The sequence below is a fragment of the Falco punctatus genome, assembly GCF_963210335.1.
Source record: "Falco punctatus genome assembly, chromosome: 12".
Taxonomy (NCBI): Eukaryota; Metazoa; Chordata; class Aves; order Falconiformes; family Falconidae; genus Falco; species Falco punctatus.
Window position 1 is genome coordinate 30,180,939 of NC_137592.1, and position 25,613 is coordinate 30,206,551.

Below are 25,613 nucleotides of genomic sequence, written 5' to 3' on the forward strand. Positions count from 1 at the left end.
TATAAGCTCACTTTGAAATAGCATAGCTTTGCTTTTTCAGTAATATTTTTATTGCCCATTTTGAAAGAGTACAGCATTCATCTTTGTTTTAAAAACATGATTTTAATTAGAGATTTCAGTCTTGGGATGAAAATTCAAGGCAATTCCTGTGGTATCTAAGCCAGCTTGCCTAATTTCTGGGCTTGATCTTCTGTTCTGTTCATGGTCTGTCTAAAATTGTCTCTAGCTCTTGAGGTTTGAAATCACTCCTAAAGCAATTTTCTCCCCTTTGTGCCCTTGGTGTACACAGGGCATAAATCAGAGAAGCTAAGCAGCGGCTTCTTGCAGTGGGAAGTCATTGCATTTCTGAGGGTCTCCACAGCACCAAATCACCTTTTTCTTTTGTGTTGCCGAGTCTCTGCTCTCAGTAAACACTGCAGATGTTTGTTCCCTGGGCTGTGCATTTTACCCAGCTTTAATCTTGTTTCTTTCTGCATTCTGTAATGCATTTAAGAAACCTCAGGCTGAGTCTGTCAAGGTCTTTACTTTGATGGCCATGTATTTACTGTTGTGCGAGTGAACCAGCAGCATCAGCACCACCATGAAGTCCCAAAGACTGCATTGACCAATATGAGCTCAGCCAAAAGTAATTACAGCTAATGTGATCTTTGGCTCCTGTGATGGATCACACGCTATAATATTTCCTTCTTAAGAAATCATATTAAAACAAAAAACTATGTTCCTGTAGCTGAGGAAACAACAGGATAATAAAATGCCCTCCCCAGGTCCCCAAGCCAGCTATGCCTACGCAGCAGGAAGCACAGTTTGGAAGCCAGGTACCGCTTTGTTTAGATGACAGAAAATCCAAAGAAGCTCCATTGCTTTCCAGGGTATGGGCCTCAATTTGCTCCTCTGTAACTGAAAACAACCTCTTACATGCACCTGCTGCTTTTACCTGTGCTTGGAAATCCATTGTCAGCAGAAGCAATAGTCATCTCTAGCAACCTCCCCACCCTCTCTGTTCTTAGGCCCTGCGCCCAGCTTTGTCATTGCTTATCATGGCTTGGCATGCCTCCAGGGTGTGTACACTGAAGGTTCAAAACATGCAATGCAGCCACTCTAAGAAAGATCCTAAACCTTCCAGAAATCTGTTAACTGCTGTCATGTGTCACACATGGGACAATGAACGCGCTGTGTAGAATTAAGACCCCAAACTACTACAAGTATGGTGGTGGTGCTCTCTCAGGTTTCTTGATGATAACCAGGACCAGCACAGAAAAATTCTTGTAGGTTTCAAGTCACACGGTTACGTGCAGTGCAAGGTGGCCATTAAATAGGTGATCACAGAGCAATGCAAATGCTTTCCTTTTTTCATTAATTGATTACATGTTACTTGCTGAAATGCCAGCTTTTTGCTGAAAGGTTGCAGGTGAAACTTGATTCTAGAAGAAGCCTGTAAAAAAGTTGTAAGAAAGCTTGTGTATACCAGAAGATCAAAGCATCTTTAGCAGAACTGGGAGTTTTGATTGAAATGTTGAAATCCATACAAAAGGCTGTGTGGTGTTTATTTTGATGTAAACCAAGCTTACTTCAGGTTGGTTTTTAAATTGATTAGGTATTAGTTTAAGTAAAACTGAAAGCCACTCAAGCCATAGCATCTCCCTGCAGGGAGTTTAACTTCCAAGTAAAAAGCCAATTTATATCAAACCAATGCAATTTTCTTTTATAGACCAAGGCTAGAATATGGGAAATTCAGGCATATAAAGATACAGTGAGCAATAATGAGGAACTCTAGGTAAACAAATTACTATCATGGAAACTGGAGGAGACAAAATAGGATTCTCAGTAGGCAAAAGGAGATAACAAGACACAGAGCAATCAAGCTTTAATTAAAGATTTCTTGTGCTTCTGAACAGGCTGTAAATACCACGAGGATAGCCTTTCTTTTGATGTTTCAGCTTCTTGTCTGTCCTGACAACTTACACGTGTCAGGGCACAAGGTGCAATAATGATATGTTGTGAAATGTACAAAAACATTAACCTTTTTTCCCCTTAAATCTTGCATTGTTTGGTCCCATCTGATCTGCATATCCACCAGCCATTGTGCAGCCATGATTTCTTGCATGGAAACTCTCATCAAATCATTTACTCATCCAGACTGGATTACTGTTTTCCTTCAGCTCCGGTCTCTTCCCCACAACACTTAGTGGTTGCACAGATTTTGTCTTTTGCATCAGGGAGAGTTCTCTTATGAGTACTTACATGGCTGTTTCTCGGAAGAACTCTGAGTCACATTAGTTAATCAGATGAAGGAGCTGAAAGGAACAGCAGAGCGAGTACTAAGTAAAAGAAAATTACATTTGGTTGCTCTTTGTGTGCAATTATACTAACTGAACTGTTGGCATAATGCAATAAAGGTATTTGCAGAATTGTATTTTTATATTAACCATCAATTAACACAGCGAATAACAGCTCAGTGCCCTCCCCCCAACAAAAGTAGCATTGTGAACAGTGATAGAAAATGTTCAGAGACAGATGGTGGGATCTCAGGTTATACAGGCATTAATTTCTTTATTGCAGTGTTTACACTTGCTGTCTCTGTAGGATTGGAGATAGTAAAGGTGCAGTACTCAAAATCAACATACGACTAGATCCCAACATAGCAATGTTGAATGGGCATAACTGTTCTCCAGAGTTCATTATACAATTGAAATAAACAGGGTGATTCACACATTTTAGACCAACATTTTAAAGCTGCCCACTCTTAAGAATGGCAATTTAAATTATGCAGAAACTCCTATAAATCTCAGGAAAGCTTTTGAAATAATTTTGCCACCTCTACCCATCTTGGTCTTTGTTATCTTACATGCTACTATCCTTTGTAATTGTAAACAAATAAATTCCAAAAAGTTAGTAGCATGTCTCACTTAACGCCCTTTATGGAAGACTCCTGCTATCTCTTTAAGTGAAATGTAAAAGAGAAAATAAATTTGTTTTCTTCGTGCTGCTTTGTGAGTTTCTGGTTCCAGAAGGTAGCAAGAAACAAGCCATTCTCATTGCTGTTCGAAGTCAGCAACGCCCTTGCCCTGTTGTGCTGACCACAGATAATTTCCCACAAGGATAGCCCATAGTGTTCCCTTTACACGGACGCTTCAGAAAAATCTAAAGCTTTGAGTGTTTCTTTGAAATGATACTCAGGATCGATCTGGCATACGTTTGTCATCACTGCAGTGATGCCTCTCTCGTTGAATTGAGAAACATTGAGTCTTCCATTGCCACCCTCGTTTAGAAAACAGAAAGAGGTAGAAACAGCAACTCCATAAACAGCTGAAAAGCTGGCCTCGTCTTAGGCTACCCATACCTGAGTAACTGCTGCTGGTCTTGCTGGCAAGACTCACTGATTTCTGTCATCGTTTTATATCCCATTAATACCATTGTGTAGACACATTTAACAGTTCGGGGGCTGCGATTGTGAGCACAACCTAGTTCTGCCATTTACCATCATCTTTCAAACCCCCTCCCCGCCCCATTAATCTCTGGCAAACTTAATCCCGGAAAAGCTAATAAACTCAAATTACTGCTCACAGGACACAAACAACAGAACCCAAAGCAAAATTGAAAGGTTTTTCCTGCCTTACATCACTGAACATTTTTCTTCTATGTGCTTGTAGTACATTTTGCCTACAGACTTTCAGCACAGACCAACCCTGGAGTTACTGTAATGTGTAACTGAGATTGCTCATCCACCGAGTAAAGGGTATATCCCGGCACACAACCGGGGCGCCAGGGGCAGCCAAATGTCCATGAAGATTAAGATGGGCAGTTTCCTGTAAGCCTCGGATTTCCCATATTGGCCAAATATCGTAAGGGAGTTTGTGAATGTTTTTGCAAATAAATGAAGCAAGTTTTCTGCTTGTTCATGGCATCAAGTTTGATGACATCTGCCTTAGAGGAAGAAGTAAAATGAACTTCCCTGAGGGACAACCAACAGAATTAATTGCTTTCAAAAATTTAGCTTCTGGGGTTCTTATGACCCTGAAGCATGAGACCTTGTAGCTCACGTTAATGGTATTTTTACTCTGTTTGAAGTAGGAGTAACCTCTTAGTCTGAATAGAGGTTGTGGCAGCGAGTTCCAAGAACTGCCTACACATTGTTTTAAAGCACTGATGCATTTCTTTACTGCATTACTTACTCTAGGTTCCAAAATAAGCCAAGTACCATGGTGCTTGGTTGGTAATTTTCTCAAATCACAGTGAAGTTTTGGTTTGGAATGAGTTGAACCTCAGTTCAAACCAGCTTAGTTTAACAAATGCCAGTTAATACATTTAAGCCCGTGAGGTATAGCTGAAATGCCTATGTCTGTTTTGTAGTACGGAGTTTATGTGCTGTGTGTGCCAGTGAAATTGCTTTCTACATTAGAAGAACAAATGTGCTTTAGGCTTTGCTGCACTGTTTTCTCTTCGTTGCTGCTGCCCATTATTTGCAGCAGTGCCTGCAGCAGTGCCTCCTTGGGCTGCAAGTAGTAGCAGAGCTTCAAATGAATTAGTCATTTTAAGTCTTGTGGGGTTTTGTTTTTTTTGTTTTCCAAGAGCAGGACATCACTCCCCTATGCTGTGGCTGAAATCCAGTGCCTTGATTGCTGTGCATTTTATGTACCTAGGCAAGCTGTGTGAAAACTAGAATTTCTGCTGTGCAAAAAGTTGAATTTCTGCTGTGCAAAAGAAAATGAGCACAAGTGATGGAGTGTGTAAATATATCAGAAAATGTAATTCAGAAAGGAAAGTTTGGAAGAACGAATTTTTTAAAATCCATTTTAATAGAGTCAAAATGGCTTTTCTTGCAAAATGTTGTTGCTGGGACCTTAGCAATGTGCCGGAGAGATTGCCAGGGAGCTTGAGGAGGGCAGGTGTGTGGGTGAACAGGAAGAACAGCAAATGTTTCCTCTGCCGTGTTTCTTGTGAAAGAGGATTCTGTCAAATGGACTGATGGATAAATCAGTCACTGAAATGAAGTAACCCAATTCTGAATCTATGTGTAATCTTCACTTCTTTTCTTTCTCCCCCACCTTAAACAGGAATTTCCAGTTTTTCAAACCCAGTTAGCATCTTGCCACTGCCAATGACAGGATATATAGGGACTCTACATGTAACTACCTGTTTGTTTTCACCATGGGAATGCTCAGCTGCTCCTGGAAAGTGGGCATCTGTAACTAGTGTGAAGTTGGGCAAATTTCCAAAATCTGCTAGTTATTTGGGAAGACTCAGGCTGCGGATTCCTACTTTTTTCCCGTCATGTGAGTGTGAGGTGCTGGCAGCGTTAGCCTGTCGCACAGTGCAGCAGGAAGGAGAGGTGTCCCATGCAGTATGCGACAGACCACCGTTGGCACCAATGGAAAAACCCTATGCTTCTCACCTAGCTGCTTAAGGATTTTTGATTCAGTGCTGCTGCTTTAATCTTTGGAGATCAAAATAGTGCTTCAAATTGAATTAAACTGCTGTGGCATGCAGCAACCTGCAGCAGTGCTCTCTCTGAGCTTATGAGACATGCCGCAGTCATTTCTAGAATCAGGAGAAAATAAATATTTTAGAGGGAGTGAATGGTTATTCTTACTTTAAAAAAAAAGAAATGGTGGGTTATCTAAGATGGACAGTACTCTGTTTTGTTACTGGGTTAGTGATTCAAGATTTTGGGCTGCTGTTACATCTGCAGATTGAGGATTGGCTTTGTGAAATGTTTAAGAGAGAAGAGAGAGAGAAGTGTGAGGGTTTTAGCATGTATCTAGAATTGTAACTAAGACCCATCTGTCCTAATTACACTGAAATGAGGGGCGACTTCTTCCCATGCCATATTCTGTCCCATTTAATTCAGCGACAAAGCTGTTGCATGTTGGACTGGCTTTCAGTATCACATATGAAAGTGCATATAAACAGGAGGAGGGCTTGTGCCAGTCAATGCAGCAGTGACAAATGAGGAGCTCCCACAACACCTGGCTGTAGGTTTTACTTCAGTCCTTGCTGGTTCAAATCAGTTGCAGTCTCCCCATGGACTTCGCTTGGGCCAGGCATCCTCCTGCAATGTGTTGGGCAAAGGCCACCAGCCAGTTCTGCCACTTGTGAAACACATTTTCTTCCATTCCTGTCTACCATCTACCTGCATAGAGCAAGTAATCACGTCTGCCGGCACTGACTGCAGAACCTGGGAGGCTTTACCTGCAATCTTGTGTATGCCACTTATCGATTACAGCAGGGCTGCTTTTGGAATGTAAGGTAGTACCTTCTGTGCTCTGTCGTCTCCAGGTTCCTTATGTCACACTCCCTGGTGTAACCTAGCTGTGGTTTTTCATTCCTTGTACTCTCACACTTTTAAAAGCCAGATTCTAAGAGTTTAGATGCACATCTACTAACCTTAAATTGCCAGCACTCTTTGCTCTTACCCTGATACTGCCCTTGCACTGGGAGTGAGCCCCCCTCTAGCCTGTCCAAGAGGCAGAACATACAGAAGTTGTCCTGGTTGCTTCAGTTCCAAGTCTGAAAGCATGATGTTTGCAGCAGGAGGACATTTTGTCTTCCATTCCACCAGGGCATTGGGTTTTTAAGGAAACAGAGGGCTATTTAAAAGTATTTTAAAATAAGATATAGTTCATTGATCGCCTGTCCCTGGAACCCAGTGGGAGTCAAGAGCAGCCCGTTTCACATCCAGCAGTGCTGCGTTACATGTGCCATCGTCTAGAGACACTTTTGCCAAGGCCAGGTAAGCAGATACCTGAGGGCAAGATTTATTTAAAGGGAGTAAATTAGAAATTTAAAGCTTAATCATAGCAGCAGTATGCACAGGCTGTGGTCTCTCCTAGGTTTTATCACTTCCAGTTTTCCGTTTTGATTCTCTCACGTTTTGGGCTTATTGTCCCTGTGAAGGTCACCTGCTTCTACCTTTGGGAATGTTTGATGTTTCGCCAGAGACATCCAAATGGCTTCTTATTGTTCCAAACGAAGACACTTACCTGCCTGCTTTATAAAACATATGTTACAGTGCAGGTGGCTTAGCCCACTGGGATATTACAACGTTAAATCACTGTGATAGCTGACAGAATGAATCTCTCCTCTCCCATTTTGTGTGAGATTTTGCTTTGGTTTGGGGTGGGTTTTTTTGCAAGACTAAATATAAGTAACTTCTGGTGCAAGATTGTTGATATCGGAGCTGCTGAACCATTTTGCTTTCGGAGCTTTTAGACCTTGCTTTCATAGGTGCTTTTCTCCTCTTACCTGTTGCTCTTGGGTCTTTGGGGATACATCAGAGGCAGAGAGAGGAGAATTCTTCCATTTGCTATCTACTAATTTTAAGACTTTATACTGCCACCCATTGCAGAAGGACAGGAGGAATAAGTAAAAAAAAAATATATGTAAGTATCTATATAAAATAAGTAACGGTAGCAAAATTTCTAGAGGGCCCTTGCAGGGGAGCTTTGAGGAGGGGCGGCATAGATTTTGCAGTAAGAAGGAAGAGACTATTCTCTCAGCAGTACTTAGATTGGGAAGCTTTCCTAAAGTAGTAGTTTTGCATTGCTGCTTGGAACAGCCAAGACTGTATTAAAAAGTATTTTCAGAAATACCAGCCACTTTATTCCTTAAAGTCCTGCCAAATTTTTTGATCCATTTCAAGCACTGAATGTTTTTTAAAAAAAGGAATTGAGTTCAGCTTCAGGATTAGTTTGTGAAAAAGTAGTTCAGACCTTGTGCCCAGCTAAACTAATGTGTTTCCTTGGATTTCTGGTGGCTGAACCCCTCCAGTAACAGCAATGGTAGAACTGCTAGCCTCTCTCATCCAGACACATGAAGAACACCATTTCTAGACCATATAGCCCTGAGTTCCAAGAAGCAGATCAAGTTAATGCTGCATCTGAGCTAATTAGTATCATCGCTGAAAGAGTGCATGTATTGCGTTAGTGGAAGCTGCGGGCAAAAATGGTGTCCTTTGAGAAAGCCATAAGGAGGGCTGGCTGGCCCAACATCAGTTGTAGAAATAATGTTTTTAGATGTATTTCAAGTCTTTTGTCTTTAATGTCAGTAGGATTAAGTAACAGAGTTTATTATATTGTATAGATTAGCTTGTTAATAAGTATGAATGATAAATCATGTAATGTGCACCCAAAATGCTTTGTCCATCTGGGTCTTAGTTTTGATTACACATGAAGTATTTCCTGATATACGAGCAAATATGTTAGGGTGGGTTTTACAACAGCATTGTGGTCTTGCAGCTGCGCTGGCCTTGATAACGGATTCTTAAGGGAAAAGGTGGCATTTTCAGCATCATGTATTCAAATTTAAAAATTAGATTTTTGAGGCACAAATTAGCAATGCCTTGTTCTAAAAATCTGTACAGGGCTGTTACTTTCACTTGATGAGTATGGCTGTAATAGGGATGCATTGATTTACAGCCGCAGCTCTGGCCTCGAACATGCAGAGCTGAATTTTACAGGCCTCAGATAAGGTGTTTTGCCTGCTGAAGCTTAACTTGAACCTCTTGTAAGCAAATAATTATTCAAGATACAATTAGTTTATTTTAATGCTTTAATCACTGAGATGATGTTGCATTTACAGGGTTTTATCTAATTAACAGATACTTTCTGATATAAAATAAATTCAATAATCAAGTGTCTGTAGAAACTGAAAGGGCTAAAATGTACCAGCCTTGAGGTTATGAGTGTGCACTGTAACAGCCCGGGGAGCAGAGCCCAAAACTAGGTGATCTGTGATGCATTTTACTCTACTCTGTCATCTTTGCTTTTCTGAGCCTTAGAAAAAGTAAAGCTATGTTCACAGTTGTGATAGCTTTCAGGAGATGTAGGTGAAAAGCTATCAAATGCTGAGATACACAGCACTATGAGTCTTTTTAAAAAGACTCCTATGAGTATTCCTTCTCGCTAAAACCTCAAGGGCCAGGTTCTTCTCTTGGTCCAATGAGAGAGAGTGAATGAAGGGCAGGATAGCTACTTGATCTTTGGACATTTGGATCATGCTTTGTATATGTCCTCATTTCAGAGCACTGGTTATTCACAACATGTGGTGCCAGTGGACCCTACGGCCCCACACAGAGCCAATGCAACGATGCCTACAGGAACTCCAACCTCAGCGTGATTGTAGGAGCTGAAGGGATTCTCCAAGGCATTCAGATCTGGAGAGTACCAGCAACCAACACATACAGGTATGGGAACCGTCTCTGATTATCATGATGTATCGTTGCATTTGAAACTTATCCAAGCTGCAGACACATGCTAGGTGTATTCAGAAGTTTGGCTGATATCTACTTGGGGTTTACTTCTCCTTGATCCTGTGGTTTCCAACCTTTCCAGTCTCAGATTTGTTGTCTGGAAGATGCGACTTTTTGGTGAAAGTGAAAAGAAAGAGAAGCAGCCATCTGAGGCAGACCAGTCTTCAGTCTAAATGGTTACAAGTTGGGAGAGCTCTATAAGTAGCTGAAAATCAAGTGTTTTGACCTCCCTAGGCCAAGGGGCGTACATATCCCATATGCCATCCACTGAATTCTGGGATCAGAATGAGTTTCTCTCACTCTTCACCTGGTATAGGAGGCACAATCATACGTCAGCATTTCTTATTGGACAGCCTGCATCAAGCTGTGTTCTGCATCCTGATGTTTTTGAATCTAGGCATGGTAAGTTGTGCCTGTAAGCCTGGCTCACCACTGTAGAATTGATTTTGGCAGCCAGCCACCTAAATGTTAGGCTCTGTGATACTGAGGGTTCTAATGCCTGTATCCCTCTGTGGAGTTATTTTCAAAGGGAGATGATCGGATACGGTTCAATGCTACTTAATCAGACTTTTACCGATCACTTTTTCTTTTTGCTCTTGCTGGGCAAAAAAGTACAGTCAAAGTTTAGGTCAGTGTATCCGAATGGTAACATAAAGCTATTACATGCATCAGTCTGTAAGCAGAACTGTCTGTTTGAATCAATGACTGTCTCTAGTGGTTGTTTTTTATGCAATATTCCCTATTGAAACCAATGATGATATAATGAATTTCAAAGCAGAACATTCCGCTGAAAGCTTCGAACAAATTTCAGTTAAAACTTACTAGCACCTTCTTTTTTTTTCTTTTTATCAAAAAAGAATATTAATATTGAGGATAGATGTCAGTCTCTAGCAGAAGTCTAGAAGTTTTGAGAAGCTAGCTAAGCTAGACTAGGCGCAAGTTCTGCCCGAGTGCCTATTACCACAAGGATTGATGGTAATGAAAAAAGCATTAATGATGTTTTACTCAGCTATCAAAAATGAGTTGCCTGAGGTGAACAGAATTTTTCAGCACTGGCATTCAGTAAATATGGTTATAAAGTATAGCCCAAAAGAGAAGAGGCAATAAAGCTACAACATTGTCATTTCTTTAATATCACAGCCCAAGAAGAGCCAGAATTCCAGTGCAACTGTAGGCTGATTTTTGCTACATGATACAAAACACAGGTCCTGCAGGGAGGAGCTGTCTATTTAAGTCCTGTAAATGACCTAACAGGCTTTTAGGTTCTGTATAGATAATAGATGGCTAATGTCATTGGTAACCTATATATAAATGGATGACATTCTGTTCTGCACCTCTTAAGGCAATAGTGGAGAATTCACAGCCTGGGGAAAGGAGGAGGCAATTGTGGGCTTAAATTAACTTGACATCTTCCTGATTCTGGCTGCTGAAGGGGCAGCAGAGTCCCCCTGTATAGCCTAGCCTTAGGAAAATGTCAAGTAGCGATGTAGCAATATCAATTCTAGGCTTCCCGGAGTCTGGACCCACTGCCTGTACTTAGCTCTTCCCCGCAGGCCTGCTGCACTGTGGGTCCTGTAAGTCAGCCTGATAGCCATCTCCAGTATGCCTGACCCAGAGATAAAACCTCCAGCTGGCTCTTCGGCTCTTAAGCTGTTGTTATGCCCTATCAGTGCACTTTGTGTAATGTAGAGCAGTGAGTTACATTCCTGGTAGTTGAATAGGGATATAGATAGTGTGAGCATGAGGCAGAATATGCATTATTAAAATGCAAAGACAGAAAGCTCAACTTTGCACAAAACTCTACGAGCACAAGCATACCACACCAACCCGTCTATGAAAGTCTGGGCAGGCTGCCACAGACTGTAGGCAACTTCATTTGAAGACTGGAGTCCTGCATGCTCCAGTGTTGATATGAACAAAATCATCTGGTTTTCTCCCACAGGACTGCACATTGTATAACAATAAAGTTAGGCAATATAAAAGAATATTTTTCTTTTCAGATTTCTTTATAAGCATTCAGAAGGTCTTGTCATCCTATATCTAGGCCTGTGATCATGTATGAGAGAAGTGAACTGTAATAAATTATGTGTTACCATCCATTATTTGAATTCTTCCATTTTCAGAGCAAGAATTGTTGGTCCGTTTTGCTGAGTGCCCCATTTGTTGTCACTTCCACTGTCCTCTCTTTTCTCTGGTCCCTTCTTGTAAGGTAGCACAGGAACACAACACAGTGGAATGCAAGAAGGTGTCCTTCTAAGTTGGCCAGCCTAGGCACTGTATTTTCTTCTCAAAACTAGCTCCAGTATTTTCCATGACCTGTCTACCTAGAGGTGAATTTTTGTCCTCAGCCCCAGTTTGCCGATGCACTCTGCTCATCCTCATCCTTCCTGAAGATGCAGCTTTCTTTTTCAGTTCCTACAGGTATCATAGTAAAAGAAAAAGAGGAAGGCAGTCGAAGATATTCTGCATTCTGGTTGTATCTACTCAGAGTGGTCTGGATCTTTCTTGAGGGCAAATATGGTTAAATGGATTCCTTCTGTAAAAGAAACTTGTGCCCAAGGAGAGGGATATTGCCAACACTTGACAAGATAACCCACCTGTCTAAACAGTGACACCCATTTTGAATAGAGAATGACTGTCACCTGAATCTACTGGGTTTTCTTTGTCTGCAGCCTTTGAATGAGGCCAAAATGATTTCTCCTGAACTTCCTGACATCATTGCTTGTATGCAAAATCTGTTCATACACAGAAAAATATGGCCCCTAATTGCAGCCAATTAGCCCTGCCAGCTCGCTGTGCCTGATAGCGCACCTCATTAGCCATAACAAAATTCTACAGCAAATCAACTCGGTCTTCAGATTCATGCAGCATCTGTTCAGGGTAACCCAGTGCTGTGTCCACCTCTTTTTCTGCTGGCTCCGGTGCAGCCTTACTGAGGAGTGATCGCTTTGGTTATCAGCAGTGGCGTGAACATAACCGTGTCACGTTGTGAGGATCTAATGTGCTTTATGAGGCGCTCGATGCCCCATAGTTGCTTCGGCATCAGAACTGCTCCATGCTGGCCGCCTCAGCGCAGCGTTGCAAGGTGAGTTCCTCTTGCTGATCATGAAGGCAGGTTGCTGGCTGGAGGTGAGCTGGCTACCCAGCCTGTTCAGGGTGCTGACGCACAGTGGGCACTGCTGGTTTGTTCTGCTCGTAGCCTGCTTGCATGCAGGGCTCTGCTGGGCAAAGATCAGCCAGGTGCTAGAGGAAAGGAGGAGTTAACACAGAGCACCTCTACTCTAACTGCTAGGAAGTGGGGAGGAAGTGTGTTCTCAGCGCCGCAGTCACTGTTTACATGCTCCAGGTTGAATTTTGCTCTCATGGAAATAGCTGCAAAACTGCTAACGTCAGTGGAGAATCATCTGCTTATTTCAGACACAAATGGAGCTAGCTGTACCATCACTCACTTGCTCAGAAAGTTGAGTAACTCTATCCTTTGTTGCAGCAGGGATGTGTGTTTTATCATGATTTTTGTAAAGTGTTTTGAATCCTTTGATAAAAGCTGCTTCAAGTATGTAAATTGTTTGCGTACTTAGGAAGGGAGAGGGAGGAGCTGAGCAATACAGTGGTACAGCCATCTTTGGGTACGTAACAACAGTAAGGACCTCTGAATCTTGATGGCTTGAAATAAGAGTCCCAGAGCCTTAACTGAGACCTCAGCAGCCTGTGTATGCAACCTAGCCGCCCCTGGTTGGAGACAGCAAGGTGTTCGTGGTGACTGTGAGTTTAACCAGAGGGCTTTTGCCTTCCTTGTTTACTGCAGGTAGTGTCATGTCCATCTATTCTTCTATATTCCGCTGGTCCTGGGAATAGGAGAGCTGTTTCCCATCTGGTCCGTGCTACCAGGACCAGTTATGCTGTCTGCTTTCTCAAATCTCCCCCTGTCAATCTCATGCTTAATGTTCTCTTTAACCATATGTGCTGTACTTACCGGTTCTTCTGTTCTTTCTCTTCCTTGCTGCAAACCTCTCAGGGGTATGCCTTCTGGGAAACAAGATGTGTTTCATATAGTAAAGTTTGAAACTACAGGGACTTGCTTACTCTGTCCTCAGTGAGTGTTTGCCCAAGAATCAACATGAAGGAAGCTGTTTTGTAGCTACCCAAGTTGACAGGTCCATGTAGAGCAGAGAACCTCAGTCTTCAAGCTTTGGGTTTGAATTTATTTAGTGTGTCAGGTCTTCAGGCCACGGCCCTGTGACACTCTGTACAGTTGAGGTGTGCAAAACACTCAGTGCCCAGAAGTGGTTTGTGCTGCCTTCCTCCTGTCTGGTGGCCAGGTGCCAGGATGTCATGTTCTTTTTCCTGCAGCATCTCAGGCTATGGAGCTGCTGGTGGGAAAGGAGGGAAGAACACCATGGTGCGGTCCCATGGCGTGTCTGTGCTGGGAATCTTTGACCTCCAGAAGGGCGATACGTTGTATATCTTGGTGGGACAGCAAGGAGAAGACGCTTGTCCTAGTGTAAGTGATTGGCCTTTCTGTCTTGCCTTAATCTCTTCTACAAATCCATGGAGTTTGTCTGTTTACGGAGGGGGTTGGGGTTTGTGTTCAAGGTATAGGTACAGTTTTACTGGGAGGGCATGGGTGTGGGAAGGTGAAGTACCATGTCACTGTGCTCATCTCCTCTTCAATATTCAGGCCCCACTGATAACACACTGCAGGTTCCTGATTGAGCTGCATGTCTCGGAGCATCTGTGTGGGTTTTCAGGGAGGAAAGACAGCCTGCCTCCCTTTCCTCTGGAGATCGGTTTTCAAGGTTGACTGCACAAGGCTTTGCCTCTGCTCCACTGTGGAGCCCAGCCCTGCCATTACGCAGCACCCTGCGGCAATGCAGGCACTCACCTCACAGGGCCAGCTTGGTTATGCTCCGTAGGGGAAGGGGAGACACTGCTGCCTCAGTCCTGACTTTTGTGTCACTAACCAATTGTTGCTGCAAATGCCTTGACAGAAAGGTGCAAGCATTATCTGATGAAATTTCACCTGCAGGTTTGCGCTGGACATTTAAATGCTGGGCATTTCTCAGCTGTTAACAGCTGGCACCCCAGAGATGAGAGCTTGGCAGTCTGCTACGGCAGAGAAAGGTTGAAGGATATAGACAATAGAGAGGGGTTCTCAAGGATGGGTGCTGAAGTAAATAATGCTAAAACTGGAATTATACTTATCTACAAACAAACCATTAATATGAAGCCTCTTTGAAATGAGAAATGCCCTAACTCAAACTTCCATCTAACGCCTATAACTAGGACATTCCAGCTGAGTGTAATATATGGGCTCATTAAATTGCAGGCCACTGTAATCTTAGTGAGAATTTATTGAGTGCTAATGTAATTCTTTCATTGAGGCAAAGAGATTGCATTGACTTGTAGAAGGGACTTTTACTAGATTGGATTGTAATCAGTTATGTCTTTGCCATGAAGGATTATTTTTTTTTTAATTCAATTGTAATCTAGTGCTTCCTTTGGGTCATTGACTTTGTCATTTTATTAATCATCCCCACCCAAATCCAAATCAATTAAGGAGAGGGAAAACGAGGGACAGAATTGTCTGGTTCCATAGGCAGGTGTGCACACACCAAATGGATGCCATTCATTCTGTGGTGCAACCTAAACACATTTTGTGGTCGACAGAATAATTTGTAATTTGAAGATGCTTTTATCAGGTTCCTCTTCCAAAATAAAACACATACATGAAAGCAGAAGAAAGTAGAAAGTCAATCCTACTGTAATAACTGTTAGTACATTTTTCCCTTAAGGTGTTGTTGACTTAGTGAGTTTGGTGTGCGTAATAAGAGAGTGTTACTGAGATGAAATGTATAAAGCAAAATAAACTGGAAGCAGCGCTTGCAGCTTACAGATACTCACAGCAGAGTCCTGCCTGTCATGCGTTTTAGTGCTCCAGTTTAAAATCAAAGCGAGTTACCTCTTTTAGGTCATAGTTCAGAAGTACTTATAAATGGTGGTTTAATGCTGTGTTTGAAATCAGTGAATTCAGTGATTTGCCTAATACAGAAATTCATTACATTTGGTGCTAGTTGGTAGAGGGGATAAAAATGCTAATTAGGAAATATGGAGCCTTTTTTGTGAGGTATTTTCTATAACATCAGGTAAACTCTGCAGTCAAAGGTGGGATTGCAGCTGGTTTGGTAGGCTTTGAACTAGCTAGCACTGGTAATTACAGTAAAATTACTCCTACAGCGTAAGCATCAGATCAATGTCAAAACCTGCTTGGAAGTCTAGATAAATATTAGGTGGCTAGTCTACGCCGAGTTCATTGCTGCTGTCTGTGCCGTGACTGCCTAGGTTAAAAGTAGCTCTGGTGCATCTACGTGAGCCACAAATAACACCTTAGTTCAGGACAGATGCACATTAGCTGCTTGGCCCCAGCCCATGGGGCACTGGAAGAGGAGTACAGAAACTTGGGTTCTCTCTGTGTCTCTGCCATTTGGCTGTTGCATGACACGGGGCCAGTGACATCATGGCTGAGTTACTCCCTTCCTCTACTTGTGAAATACAGCTAGTTAATGCTGGGAAGTATTTGCAGTAAATCCTGCTACATCTTGTGTGTTAAAAGTTTATGGAGCTGTTTTACGTCGTAATAGGTATCAGCACTGAGCTTGCTTCAAAATAATTCTGTTAGATTGGCAGCAAATTCTTCTGATGATGTTTGAAGCACAAAGCGAGAAAGCATTCCCTTGCTTCTGCTTATGTGGTTTCACTGGAGGACAGTTTATGGGGGTGTGCACGTGTGTGTGTGTGAAGGGTCCAGGAGGCCTGTGTGAGTACAAGGATGTGGAGAATTCTCACCAGATTTCAAACCTGGTCTTCTTTTTGCAGACTAATGATGTTATACAGAAAGTCTGCATTGGAGAGAACAATGTGATTGAAGAAGAGATACGTGTGAACAGAAGCGTCAATGAATGGGCAGGAGGAGGTGGAGGCGGGGGAGGTGCAACTTACGTATTTAAGGTATGGAAACATAGTCCCTGTGCACCTTCAGTGTGAACACATCCTGCCTCTAGTATGGCAGCCTGAAATACCTGAGAACCCTTTATACACCTCTCGAGAAGGGTCCATAAAGCGAGCTCCGGGTATCCTTCATTACCAGCTGGTAGCTGCAGTGGGCTGACTTGGCCCTTCACATTTCTTAGGACTGCTACGTGGTATGGCCACACTTGCTTCAGTGGCTTAGAGTTTCCTTTGCAAACATAATAGTTTGAATTGGATTTTGCAGTTTGAAGCATAATTTGAATGCAGATGTAACAGTTTGAACTGAGTTTTGCAGTTTGAAGCGTAATTCTACAGCAAAGGGTAAATTCCACAGGACTTTATTCCAATCTGTCATTGCAGAACATTAGACTTCAGCTACACATTTGGCCTGTGTGGTGCAATGACAAGAGGAGTTGAGGACAGCCTGTATGTTTTCTGTTGGCAACTCTGTAGCTAGGGCCTACTGATCTTTTCTGTCATGTTCTACCTGAGACAGTACTCATTCCGAGCACCGGTTTCAGATGTTAACAATATGTTTAGATCACCCAGCTTCTACATAATTATACATAACTCTACATGCTCAGACAGTTTCCAGTGTAGCAGTCCTTTCCCAGTGGAGGCACAATACTGCACTATACAGAGCAGTGCTCCTTAACTGTTTCATTTGGTGAAAGTCATCACATGGTAACAGTACGAGGTTTCTAAGATCCATCAGCACCGTAGGTACAATTCATAGAGCTGCTGATGCCACTGTTCTCCATTGCATAACTCGGTAGGACTTGTGCTATTCATTAATCTTTTGGATGTGGGTGCATAAATAATGCAGTTGTAATTTGTAGTGCTCAGCAGTCCTAGATGCCTGCTTAGGGCAACATTCAGCAGCTAGCATGTGGTTGAACTTCCACTTGCATGTCTGACTCAGTTTGAACACCACCTTTATTTCTGAATTTGTTAAGATGGAGAATGGAGAACCAGTCCCCTTGATAATTGCAGCAGGAGGTGGTGGCAGGGCCTACAGGGCCAAAACAGACACATTCCATCCAGAAAGACTGGAGAATGATTCCTCTATTCCAGGGTTGAATGGAAATTCAGGAGCTGCAGGTAAGGAAAGTTTATTCCTTTTAAGAAAACCTTTGTGAATATGTGGTACTACCAGATCCCTCCTCACAAGGGGGTGAGGTGGAACTCATGAAAACACAGTTCAGGGAGAACATGGAAGTATAACAGATGCATAGAGGATGTACCCACAGCGCAGAGATGATATATCAGAGATGGTATAGCCAAAGCAATAGCAACATTCTCCCAAAATAATGTAGTACCTCTCATAAGCAAAGTTGTTTGATTTTTGATGTGGGGATTTGCAGTGCCAATGTGGCCATCCTGCTCCCTGCACTGTTTTGTGGTGTGTAGACATACTCACAGTTTCCCTGGCTTATGCAGAAAGAGCATAATTGCACCCTGGCTAGAAGTCTCTGTGAAGAGACCTTGAACTGAGCAACCAGCAGAGCTGAAAGTGAGTCACTGGTGAGTATGTTGCATTTAGAGTGGGGCTGGGACATGTGTTCACACCCCTTTCACTAAATCCCTTTTGTTCCAGTTCAGAACCAACACAGGGTTTTTTCAAAAGTATTTTTTGCCAAGAGAAGGGGAAGGCTCTGTAAGCCAGAAACAAAGCGGCTGGGGAGTAGGCAGGGATATCTTTTTACATTTTCCATAGAAAATACTTCTCTTTGTGTGGTAGGTGAAAAGGGGTGCAGGTGATTAACTTGGTCAGAAGCCCTACAGAAAGGTCACTAGCACTGTGTAGCAAGCACATCCCCTCTTCTAACTAAGGCATGAGATTCTTACTTTCAGCTGAGGTGCTTTGGAGGAGTGCTTGTCCAGCAGTTCCCTGCAGTGTTTTTTTTACACAAAAATAACCCCTACCTGTGCCTTTTCTCTTCTCTTAACTGCAGGTGGTGGAGGTGGCTGGAATGATAACACTTCCTTCCTGTGGTCAGGAAAATCCTTGCTGGAAGGTGCTACTGGAGGAAGATCCTGCCCCCAGGCCATGAAGAAGTGGGGGTGGGAGACAAGAGGGGGTTTCGGAGGGGGTGGAGGGGGGTGCTCCTCAGGTGGAGGAGGCGGAGGATATATAGGTAAAGTGGCTTCGTGTTCAAGGTGTCCCTTCCCCTCCTTTAGTGCTAATGATCAGCAAAATGCTGATAGTTCATTCTCCTGTAGCTAGCATATTTGACTGTTATGTACTAGTATGTTTGTGTGTTGCCTTTTTAGCACTAGATGAATGTATGGCATTTAGGCTTTGAGCAAATAGCCAGATGTCAGTCCTTCATCTGTAATCCTGGCTTTGCACTCTGCAAAATGTGCCATCAAGATCCTGCTGTGATTCTTGAGCCTTTCATTTCGGGGTTATAGTGCTGCAGAAGGAGGAGCCACAGGCTATGTGCTCCCGTTGCCAGCACCTGTGTTTTGAGGACTTTGGTCCTGGAGGCTGGCAGCCAGGCTTTATGCCAGGGGAAAGACGCAGCTTCTTCTACCCTGCCCTGCCTTGGTCCTGTGCAGGTGGTCTCTGGGGGCAGAGGCTCAGGCTGCCAGCCAGGACCCCTCTTAATAACAATGGTGGTGTTGACTTCAGTCAACAAGGAGCTAATTTCATGTGCTGTGGGTCTCAGGACAGCTGTCAGATGGCATTATGTTGATTATAACTGGTGTGGGCCAGATTCAAGATCTCTACTAACCCATAATCTCCTGGGCCACATAGATTCTTCAGCCATCTGCACTGTGGTGGACATTTTAACTCCTGGTTCTCCACAGCTTAAATCAAGTGTACGATAGACTATAAAACCTGAGATGGAAGTAATGAGTTTAAATGATTAAGTGCATGTTTTGTACCAATGTTACTGTGTAATGCTTCTTTTTCCAACAGAATGCCTCACGTGACATAATTTTAATTTCACTGAAGATGGTTAAAGAGGAAAAGCCATTTTTGGGTGGGGTGGGGGAATCTTTGCATGCTTGTAGTACAAAATATATGGCCCGTACTGTGCTTCTGATATGTACTATGTATTGCCCATACTTTGCTCCTGATATGTTCTGTGTGCCCAAGCACAAATAAGCAACTCGTAAATCCCTTCAATCCCTGCTCCTGGTGGACCACCCTGCTTTCAGGGTGCAAAGGAGAGGAAGAATATCAGATTATTTACTCCCTCTGCTGACACAGTACATACCTTGATCACCAAGGGTACTGAAGTTAGCCCTTGAGTACTGGTGTTTTCCAGTCTCTCGGCTACATTAATTTTAAGAAGGGCTTATCTGTTTCACAGCATCCAAATGGTTAAAGATGAAGTTTGTGCCTTAGTTTGCAAGTCTGCCTAAAACAGAGCTAAGAAATTGATTATCACAAGCTGCTGCTATTAAATTGAGCTGCTATTATGTCAGGCTCTAGAGATGAAAGACCGGTGGTTTGTGTTACAATGCGCGAAATGTTCCCTATATGTTAAATACTGGGATTTACTCTCTTTCCTCATTTGGATGCCTCCCTAAATATGCTGAAGTCATGCATGTTGCAGTGCTTATTTGTATTTTAGTGCCAATGAGCCTCAGTCTGTTAAGGTAACTTCTGGTTTGACATAGGTGGCAATGCTGCGGTGGACAATGACCCAGAGATGGATGGGGAGGATGGTGTGTCCTTTATTAATCCAATTGGTACTTTATACACTCCAGCACTTAAAGGTATTCATATTGGTCAGAATTCTTTTAGTGGATTTATTTCATGTTAAGAATAGTTTGCATCTGTAGGACGCTTTACAACCTTTTGGGTATAGTTTAGTGTCATCATGAACTTGAGGAGGCAGCCATACAGCATAACAAAGTCCAGTGGAGAATAAACAGAAGTAGCAGGAAGAAGGCAGGTGGAGAGGACATCAAGGCTTTTAGAGATCACTTTCCAACAATATAGTCCACCAGCCTATAAAATAATTTTGGCCAAGGAAAGCGGTAACATAACCTCATAGTTCAGGAAAGTTAGGAAAGAAACAGACAAAGCACCTGACTGTTCACTAGCAAACGTGTTCCTTAGAACATCCCTCAGCAAAGTATCCAGGTCAGACCAGGGTGCTTCTAGAGAAAACAGCCCAGTGCTCCTCGGTGTGTATGGGAGTGATAGATACTGCCACTCCAGCCTGTGTTTGCCCAGAAGTCAGTGTCTTGAATACGTTTGTGATGTGTTCAGAAAATACAAAAATACCTGTTTGCTCAAAGAAAATGTTTGCTTTACAATGGCCAGAAGTATTTTCAAATACAGATGCACTCTGGCCTGATAAATTCAGCCAGAAAATTTTCAAAACATGGCTGTGTTTGGTCTCGGAGGGAATAAAGGCCAGGAAAGAAATGGGTGAGCCCCAGGGACTGCTCAAAGGGCAGCTTTCCCTTAGCCTTGGCAGCAGCCTCCTTGCCAGCCTGGTAGGACAGTCTGCTCAAAGAGAGCCCGTGCGTCTCAACAGCAGTGGGGCTAATTTAGCTGGATATGATTTTCTGCATGAGAAAAGGACAGTAGCTATGGAAGGTGGGGAGAAATTGGTTTCTTAGATGGGGTCCACCCTGCCACATCTGGCAACTGTGACCACCATGACCCCTGTTTCTGTCAGTGCCCAAAGGAATGATACAAATGATCTTTACAGTAATTAATTCTGCTTCTTTCATCTACTCCCTAGTGACAGAGGGCCACGGAGAGGTGGAAATTAGGCTGCATCTTAACTGCAGTCACTGTGAGATGGACGAGTGCCGTGTTGATCTTGAGACTCAAAAAGTCATTTGCTTTTGTGAGCCAGGCACAGAGCTGGCTGAGGACGGTGTGTCTTGCATAGGTAAGTAGGTGTATGGGATACGCTGCTAGTGTGTGGAACAGAAAATGTGTGGCAAAAATCTAGTTTGGACTGTTAAGACATCCTGAAAGTGTTATCTCTGCTTTCTTAGGACTGGCTTCTGTTGAATGTTACCTTCTTTCCTGCTGGTATATACTGCAGAGTTATTTTCTTAGGATATAGACACATCAGTGCTGAGGAATGGTGCACAGAGCAGCATTGCTGGTTTGCTTTATGGTATATGTTTGGCATACTGGGCAGCACTGAGGAGAGTCAGAGTTTGTGCCTGGTTGTGCTGATGCTCACATTCTGCTCTGAAGTCATGGAATTTTGTGCACTGAAGGAATTTTCCAGCTAAATTTAAATTCCAGGTCAGTCCTCTTAAGAACCAAAAAAATGTACAAGATGAAGGAAAATATAATTCCTGTGGATTTGAACATACAAGGTTCAGGTGCAAAATCTATAAGAAATTCTGCAGGAGGGACCTCTGAGAAAAACTAAAGACAGTGCCTGTACTTGTCTTACTTGAAAAACCAGGTGCTCAGAGCTCCATTACCAGGTTTCCTTCATATTCTTGCCCAGCAATTAGAGCAAGTGACTCCAGGATTTCAGGGTCCCGCTCTCAGCTTTCTCACTGGCGTGGGAAAATTATTGTCTTTTTACTATTCCCATCTGTAAAATGGGTAAAAAGCACAGTCATTTTGCTAGGGTGAAGTAAACCTTAATAGATGATCACTGAATGCCTCGTGGTCCCAAGTGAGGATGCAGCTATGGAATACTTTGTACTACACTTACTGTTATCAGGTTTTTCTCCCTGAATTAGATGCATTTAGAAGATGACATATTGCAGTCCGCCTTCTGCTTTTGCTGTGATTTGGCATTGATAGCAGCACTTTAACCCTGGCAATGTAATGTTCTTTCCACCTCCCCAACCTCCTGCCCCTGTTTTTTATGGTCTTGTTTTCATACCCAGGGAGTGCACGCGGTAATTCATTGATAGCAAACCATCTGTTATAATGGCTTGATATTAACTGAGGGAAGTGAAACAATGAGGTATTAAAGGTCATAGATCCTGAGAACTGATCATGCCAGAGGTTGCTTCTGCACTATAGGAGCAGCAGATGAGTAAATGGAAGAGCAGAAAAATCTGTCTGCAAGGAAGTGGCTGCTTGAAGATAATTTCCCACATGTAATTCCTTCTTCTCCTGTCTCTGTTACAGCTGAGCCGGTGGTTCATCTCCCTCTCTCCTTGGTCTTGTCTGTAGTGACTTCAGCATTGGTGGCTGCTTTAATTTTGGCTTTTTCAGGAATCATGATAGGTGAGTGTTTCTGTGCAAAAGCTATTTTCATATGAGGGCTGGATCTGAGCCGGGGATAACTGGGCCCTGGGAGGCAAAACGATTCAGGTTTTTAGCTACTGCTGTATTTAATAACACCTTCCCACGCACAGGCCTTAACTTCAGATTTCAGCCGTCGTTTCTAACCACAGTGACCAGTGTGAGGAGGTTTCAGTTACTGACTGCATCTTGAAAGAGACAGTATTGCTTGTGTTGTAGTGTACAGCTGCCACTGGTTTTGTCAGAGCTGTTGGTGCTTAATGCCTAAAAGCAGGCTTCCTTATTTCTGTGCCTGCGTACACATTTTGCCTCTTAATGTATGTCATTTAAGCTTGAAATTCTCACACAGGTTCTCCTTTTACAAACTGCTACTTTAGTAGATGTGGGCATTCTTAACATCTTTACCTGAAATTCTAAAAGGTGTTTTTCACCCTTTCATTTTCTTATTTTAAACAATTGCTCACCTGCATTCGATTGCAAGCAGAATAGATTGGAGTCAAGGAAAAGCAGCCAGGGATTCAAACCACAGCTCAGCCACCTTTCTTTGTCCACGCCGTATATAGTCTGGGGGAGGGGAGGGCTGCCCCCAGAGCAGCAGATGGCAACTAGTAAATTAGGTTTGCACAGCTGTTTCAGTTTTAAGAATTTCGGGAGTTATCAGTTGCACACACATGGTCCTACATGTGTGATTTCTGGCCTGACAGTACTCCTTTAAAATTACTAATTACTTCTCAGGGAGTGGAAGAGTAATCCTCTTTCCATCCAACTAGCCTATCATTGCTATCTCAGGAAGGAGCAGCGATTTAAAAAATCAAAGCAAAAGCAATGAGGAGGAAAATGGAGGACAGGAAGGGTTTGTGGATAGGTCATTGCATCTGTCTGCCTTTGCAAGTGCATGTTTACCCCTTAAATTCTTCCCCTGAGCAACATCTGCTGGAGAAGATGCAATAGCTGTTACCGTCACAGTCTTTGGGCTCAATCCAGCTCCCACAGAAATCAATAGTAAGGGTAATAGTGATTTAACCTCCTCACGATTGGCATCTTGCTTTGAAAAAAATACTGCAATATCAATTACTATTTCAAGCAATATCCACAGGATGTCTTCTTTCAAGGTGTGATTTCTAATGATGTTTCAGAAGTATCAGTGAAGTATTCAAGGAATATAACACTACCATAAACTGATTTCAAATGTAGTCCAACTGTTGTTTAGGAACAGAGGAAGTTTTGCAAAATAAGCTGTTTTTATCTACCATGTCTTATTCTGAGGTAGCAGTTTAGTCCATCCATTTTGAACAATATGATGCTATAATTCATTCCAGGTTTTAGTCACTTCTGTGTGATTTAGAAAAGTTGGGTATACCCCAACTTCCTCAAGTCTGGAACTGGACTCATACTTGGAAGATCCAGTTAAAGTAAACAGAACAAAACAAAAACCTCAGAAATCAGAGATCTCTGCAAGTGAAATCCATTTTACTTCTTCCAAACCATTTATGAGCAAGCCTGTTTCTTCCTAGGACGTGTAAATCAAAGCTTTCTGAATAACTTCAGTTTCTATTTTCTATCTGTAATTATTTGATGTACAGAAATATGATGGTGTCACTGTCTGGTTTGATTCACTGTAATCTGGCCACACAGTGAATTCCAGTGAGACGTGCTGTATGGCTGCTGTCCTGTTCCAAAGTCAATCTGTGTCTCCGGTTTACTGTGTTCTCCGTATTTAGTATATCGTCGGAAGCACCAGGAGCTACAGGCCATGCAGATGGAGTTACAGAGCCCAGAATATAAGCTGAGCAAGCTGCGTACCTCCACTATTATGACAGACTACAATCCCAACTACTGCTTTGCAGGAAAGACCACATCCATTAGTGACCTCAAAGAGGTGCCTCGAAAAAACATCTCCCTCATCCGGTAAATTCATCTTTGCCTTGCCCATGGCTCACACTGCACGCTCACGTGTGCTGGCTGTTTTACACAGGTGCAAACTCATGTCTCTGTGCAGGCACGCACAAATTCTCGTGCACTTTTTAGACTCATGCCCCTTTTCATAAGAAAGATGTAAAGCTGCAGGAGTTAGGCTTGTGTGGAGGGGACTAGACTTTGGCAATCTCCTTGACCTTTTTACAGGTGCAGTGTTAGTCTTCAGGGATTATGAGAGGAGCTGAAGAGTCATCACCAGTCATTCAGACACATCTTTTGCAGACTGTGTGATTAACAGCCCGTTTCTAGAATTAACTGATTAAATGCTGGGAAGGCTAAGGCTTGTAGGAGGCTCTTTTAAAGTATTTGATGGGATCTTTGGTAAAGACAATGACAACCTCAAGTACCACAGCAGGAAAAGCAATGGCTTTGAGACTGCCAGACAGTATTAAAAAGACAGGAATATAGAGCCAGCAGAATAATTATGTCTAGATCAGAACTTCTGGAAAGTTCGAGATAGTATTTTAAGAAAAACTTGGAAATTCAGAGTTCTTTCCCACATTGCTCTGCTGCAGGGTACAGTGCATGCCACTTGTGAATGTGACATTACCCTGTTACCACGCAGTTTTACACAAAAAGCCAAGAAGTGGAAGCAGGAAAGCATGGAGGACTAGGGAGCTAATGGCTGGTGCTAAAAAAGATGATGCTCAGAGCAGTCTATGCAGTCTGCAATGTTTTGGTGTCTCTTATCTTATTCCCCCTTACCTGCACATCTTGCTGTACTGCATCTGGAAGTTTCCAGTGTACCCTGTGCTGCTGCTACCTTTGTCACTTGGGCTCTGAAAGGAATTTTGAAGTGTGGCAAGCTGCAGGGAGCAGAGGATACAGCTGGGAATTAATAAAGGCAGGGAGGCTGAACTTTTTGGGAAGAGGGTGAGTTATGAGCTGTAGAGATCTGTTTTATGCCCTCAGCTTGTAATAAGTTGGTCAGGCATAGCCAGGAATAGCGTCTCAAGCTGATACCTGCAAAATGTTATTAAAAGAAGTGGTTGAGTCACAGGCAACGCAAGTCCTCGCTGTGATTTCACTGCCTGGACTGGTCTTTATCCTGGCAAAACTATAGACCGAGCTTATGCAACAATAGAGCAGATTGCCCTTAGCAGCACCTGTTTGAACAGACAGGAGGGCACAGCCCATGCAAAAGCAATCCGCCAATAGGCCAGA

The 25,613-nt window shown here is 42.9% G+C and overlaps 1 protein-coding gene across 2 annotated transcripts in view; it reads left to right on the forward strand.

The window, feature by feature from the left end:
* ALK (ALK receptor tyrosine kinase) overlaps positions 1-25,613 on the forward strand; it is a 357,284-nt gene that overhangs the window by 310,851 nt on the left and 20,820 nt on the right. Inside the window, exons 15-23 of one of the 2 annotated variants that reach the window (XM_080408812.1) lie at positions 9,019-9,181; positions 13,598-13,748; positions 16,121-16,252; positions 17,230-17,374; positions 18,229-18,411; positions 19,907-20,005; positions 20,986-21,138; positions 22,356-22,454; positions 24,194-24,380. In XM_080408812.1, coding sequence (XP_080264938.1) covers positions 9,019-9,181; positions 13,598-13,748; positions 16,121-16,252; positions 17,230-17,374; positions 18,229-18,411; positions 19,907-20,005; positions 20,986-21,138; positions 22,356-22,454; positions 24,194-24,380 — 1,312 coding nt within the window. Of the gene's footprint in view, positions 1-9,018; positions 9,182-13,597; positions 13,749-16,120; positions 16,253-17,229; positions 17,375-18,228; positions 18,412-19,906; positions 20,006-20,985; positions 21,139-22,355; positions 22,455-24,193; positions 24,381-25,613 lie in introns of those variants that run through there. The other variant, XM_080408813.1, reaches the window with a different exon arrangement.